Source organism: Lepidochelys kempii, chromosome 6, assembly GCF_965140265.1.
Source record: "Lepidochelys kempii isolate rLepKem1 chromosome 6, rLepKem1.hap2, whole genome shotgun sequence".
NCBI classification, from domain to species: Eukaryota; Metazoa; Chordata; order Testudines; family Cheloniidae; genus Lepidochelys; species Lepidochelys kempii.
Genome location: NC_133261.1, coordinates 3,000,778 through 3,005,591, shown reverse-complemented (window position 1 = coordinate 3,005,591; position 4,814 = coordinate 3,000,778). Strand labels below are relative to the sequence as shown.

The window sequence follows — 4,814 nt, the reverse complement described above, 5'->3', positions numbered from 1 at the left end:
TCTTTCTGGACCTGTGAGTCTTCCTCAGGTTTTGTCCACTGACCTCAGCTGAGGCCTGCAGACCTTGTTGGAATACAAACAAATTAATTTTAAAAACAAAATAATAATGAACAATAATCATATGGGCTCTGCAAAATTACGTCGTAATGGGCTGGGAATTGAATTCAACTGTTTCCACTCCCAATAACTAAACTAATACAGAGTTAAACAGATTCAAGAATTGGATAGGAGTTTCTTCATTGCTTTCCTCAGGGCGTCCTTCACCTCCGTGTTCCTCAGGCTGTAGATGAGGGGGTTCAACATGGGGATCACCAGCGTGTAAAACACTGAGGCCACTTTATCTCTGTCCATGGAATAGCTGGAGGCGGGACGCAAATACATGAAGAGGAGGGTGCCAAAAGATAGGACCACAGTGGTTAAGTGGAAAGAGCAGGTGGAGAAGGCTTTGCGCCAGCCCTCAGCAGAGCGGATCTGCAGGATGGTGGAGATGATATAGACATAGGAGAGGAGGACAGTCACAAAGCTGCTCCCTGTAATGCAGCTCGTCAGAGCAAACATCACAATCTCATTGATGCGGGTATCAGAACAGGAGAGCGCCAACAGTGGGAGGATGTCACAGAAGAAATGATTGATGATGTTGGAGCTGCAGAATGACAGCCGGAATGTACAACACGTGTGTATCATTGAATCCACCACCCCCACAGCGTACACCGCAGCCACCAGCTGTTTACAAAGCCGCCTGGACATGGTGACCGTATAGAGCAGCGGGTTACAGATGGCCACATAACGGTCATACGCCATCACAGCCAACAAGAGGCATTCAACATCTCCAAAAACGAAAGAGAGATACATTTGCACAGCACAGGCAGTGTAAGAAATGCTTTTCCTCTCGGCTAAGAAATTAAGCAGCATCTTAGGGGAAATTATCAAGGAAATGCAGAGGTCACAGAAAGACAAATTCCTGAGGAAAAAGTACATGGAGGTGTGGAGTCGGGGATCAATTGTGATTAACAAGAGCATTCCCCCATTCCCCACCAGGGTGATACCATAAATCAGTAGGGATACCACAAAGAGGGGGACCTGCAGCTCCGGACGATCTGTCAGTCCTGAGAGAATGAACTCAGTTGCCTCCGAGTGATTTCCCATCTCCTCTGAACACAGATCAGGCAGCTACAGAGATGAGGGCAGGTGGAGGGTGCAGAAAACCTGTCCCTTCTCTGTAATGAGGTCAGAGAGGGTAAATGGAGATCATTTTTCTCAATGGACATCAGTACCAGCTCAGGGAAGGGCATAGTCCACAGACCCAAATATTCACAGCTGGTCATTCCAGATGTTCGATAAAATGCACACACTGTGCAAACACAATGACACACAGGTTAATCATGTCCCACACACAAACATCACTGTTCACAAATCCGAAAAGAAAACAGTAACTTGTGACTCTGCTGTGACAGAATCAGTCTGAAGGGATTATTCCATCACTAAAGAAGGGGTGAAAGTAACAGAGTGTCAATCTTTCCACCCTCTTTGGATAAGGGGAGCTCTGTGGCTTGGCATGTCAGTTTGGGGTAAAGTTGCTTACCGTGCTTAGTAAGCTTTTTGGCACTTACTTGAGCTTGTATGAAAACCCAAAGATATAATGTTAATCCCTGGCTTCAGTGACTAGGTAATTGCCTACTTTTTTCCAACCAAGCTGGTCTCTCCTTTAGCTGAAGGGGTAGGATTTGGGGCTCAGGCTTTCGGTGCGGGAGGTCTCTAATTCAATACCTGCTGATCCCCAAGGTGTCTGCGTGTGTGCGTGTCTGTAATTCAGAAGAATAGCACATACCTGCTGAGAAGAGAGGGAGAGACATGTGTTGGTGTTTCATCATTGACAGAAACTGCCAATTTGGAGCATTCAGGAAGTTTTATACGAAGATGTGTGATCTGTGGGACATGATTCCTGAAGCAACTGGGAATACCTGAGCTCAGAGAGCCAAAACATGTAATTAATGAATTCAGTAAACTAAAGCCATCCTTTGTGTAATTGGTGCCCTGGGGATTAATTTGACCCATTCTTTCTACTGGTTTATTAAATGATGCAATTACTACCAGAGTTACAGAGTATGAGGTTTGGGGTATATTTCATCCTGCTGTTTTCACTTCAAGCTGGGTACTGCGTAGAGCTGATCCACAAAGTGTTGTGTTTTTTTGTGAAGACCAAAATCTTTTCACTAAAATCTTAATAGTTTGACTCGGAAATACCATGGGGGTGCCTCAGTCACTCCACAGCACCAATCTCTTCCATGCTCCTGGCTCCCAGGCTGGACGACTTCCCCCATGATGCATGATGGTCTCTCCTCTTGCTGAACTGCCCTGGAACATCACCAGAGTCCCACAGCCATGATTAGGGAGGAGGGGAGTTTGGTATTTTGATGGAAAGCTTATAATTTCCAGGGAAAAGATAACTTCTTGGAAAAAATAGTTAAATGGAAAATCCAATTTCCTATCAAAAAAAATTGTCAAGAAAAATTTTCAACCAGCCTTAGCAACAAATTTGGAACCAAAGGAACCAAAAGTTAGATACAGGTGAAACAAACAAATTGTTTGCAGGTGTAGCTGATATCTTCTCTGTCATTCCTGGTTTCAGAGTAACCTCATTGTCCTGGCCCCAGTAGGTGGAATGTAAAACCTGTAAAACATGTAAGAGTACTCCAGATTATCTAGCTATTTATAGTATGCCAATCATCATGGTATCCTATGTACTTCCCTTGCTAGGTTACTCCCCAAAGTAGGAAAGATAGGTTCACTCATTTTGCTTGATGCTGACCACATTATGACCAGAGGAGCTCAGGGGGAGGACACAACATGCTACAGACTTGTGCAGTTCACAAAACTGTCCATCTTGCATGCATATGATCTGCACACAGAGCTCAGCTATAAAATGCTAAATAAATCTATGAGTCAACTAAAAATAGTCATGCTCTCCTCAGAAATATTAACAATATTTTATCATGTATTTGAAGTTATAAGATTACTCTGTATTGTGTTCTTAATACATGGTGAAAACTGAGGCTGGCAAACTGCTCTGTCTTAAACAAAGAAATTTGTGTTCTACTTAATTTTGTATCTAAATATGTGAGAAAAAAGCAGCAGGGAACATCCTTCTACAAAGACACTTTGTCTTCTGGTAAACAGGTGGAAATGTTTCTCAAAGGGGGAATAGGACTCTAAAAAGAAGGCACAGACATCCCAAGGCACCTCTCTCTCTCTCTCTGCCCATTGATTCACTGCATCTGAAGGGATAAAGCAGCCATTGGAGTGGGGGATGGCTCCTGACCTAAGATGTTTGGTCAGTGAGACTGCTGAGAGCATGTGGTGAGGAAACTTTTCCTTTGAATTTCACATCCTTTGTTAACTTAGGCACAAGTTGCATTCTAGCTTTATTTTTCTTGAAACCATCTCTGACTTCTATGCCTCCTTATTTCCACTCACTTAAAATCTATCTTTGTAGTCAATAAACTTTGTTTTTTATTGTTTTATCTAATCCAGTGTGTTTAAATAGAAGTGTCTGAGAAGCTAAGTTGCAGGCATGTTAGTGCTGTTAAAGAAATAATGGACAATGTAGCTTGTATTTTCCACGAGAGGACTGGGCAACACAGGACATACATTTCTGGAGGGAAATCAAAGATTGGAGAATGTGTTGGGGTCACCTTGCAGTATAACCAAGGGTGGTGAGAGCCTGAGTGTAGCCCAACTATTCCTGGCCAGGCTGCAGTTACACACACATGCTCAGGGTGTGATTTTCATGACAGATGGTTGTTTGTGAGTGGCCAAGGTTGAAGCCACTTCATCAAGGCATTGCAAGGTTTCAGGCAGGTATGACACAGCTCCTGATTAGTCTGGGTTGGACCCTGGTATGTCACAGCCACCAACCTAGAAAATATCCCAGGAACACCAAAGGTGTGGTGCTGATTGACAGCAGTGTTCAATTGACATGAAAGTGTAGGTCCCCCAAGGGATGGGCCCATGCACTGATCCATGGCTGCAGATGCACAAGGACATTGTGGTAACATCACCTCTCCACAAGGAGATCCAAGGCAGGCCCAGTAATGGATCTTCCCTTCTTCACTATGGTAGGAGAAATTATCCCGCAAGGGTGTGCAGGCTTGGGTGGTATTATCAGTGCTCCAGGGAATGTTGGTTCCCCCTTCTCCTAAGTGGTGCCAACCTGTGAGGCATTGCAGGGTTGATTGTATTAGGAGGAAAAATTGATGATCCAAGTCAGCTACATTCTTTGGTATAATCCGTGAGGGAGGGGCTACAAAGAATGGAGGCAAAGTCCTGCTTCCCTGAACACCACTAGAAACAACCAAAAACCAGCAATCTCTGTATCCAAAGTCTGTTACCCCAGGTCTCTGCCCAGGAAACACTATGCTCCTACTTCCTCCAAGAGTCATGTTCATAACTCCTCCTCCTGGTTTCTGTGCCTCTGCTGATCCGCAGGTTCCTGGGGCAGTCCTCACTGAAAATGCCAAGGTCAGGGCAGGCTGCAAAAAGGAGGATATCCCCAAACTGGTGGTTAACACTGAAGATCTCTGCAGCATCTCTGGAGATGCTGCTACAAAATATCTCCGAGCATGCTAGCTCCCTTCTGATTCTTTTGTTAGTTTTATTTATTTCCCATAATTTATACTCCATGAAACTGAGTGTGATGTTGCACCCCATAATTATTTATAGAAATAGGCTCATGGCTGTAAATATAACATAACTTCAATATGTTTTATGCCAGATATGCTGTGTAACATATCTCTGCAAAGCTTATGATCTACTGC

At 44.0% G+C, this 4,814-nt stretch overlaps 1 protein-coding gene across 1 annotated transcript; it reads right to left on the bottom strand.

The window, feature by feature from the left end:
- Positions 1 to 213: 213 nt before the first annotated feature.
- LOC140913722 (olfactory receptor 8U9-like) lies at positions 214 to 1,146 on the bottom strand. Its single transcript, XM_073350526.1, has one exon. The coding sequence runs from the start codon at positions 1,144 to 1,146 to the stop codon at positions 214 to 216; it is 933 nt and encodes a 310-aa protein (XP_073206627.1).
- Positions 1,147 to 4,814: the final 3,668 nt, after the last annotated feature.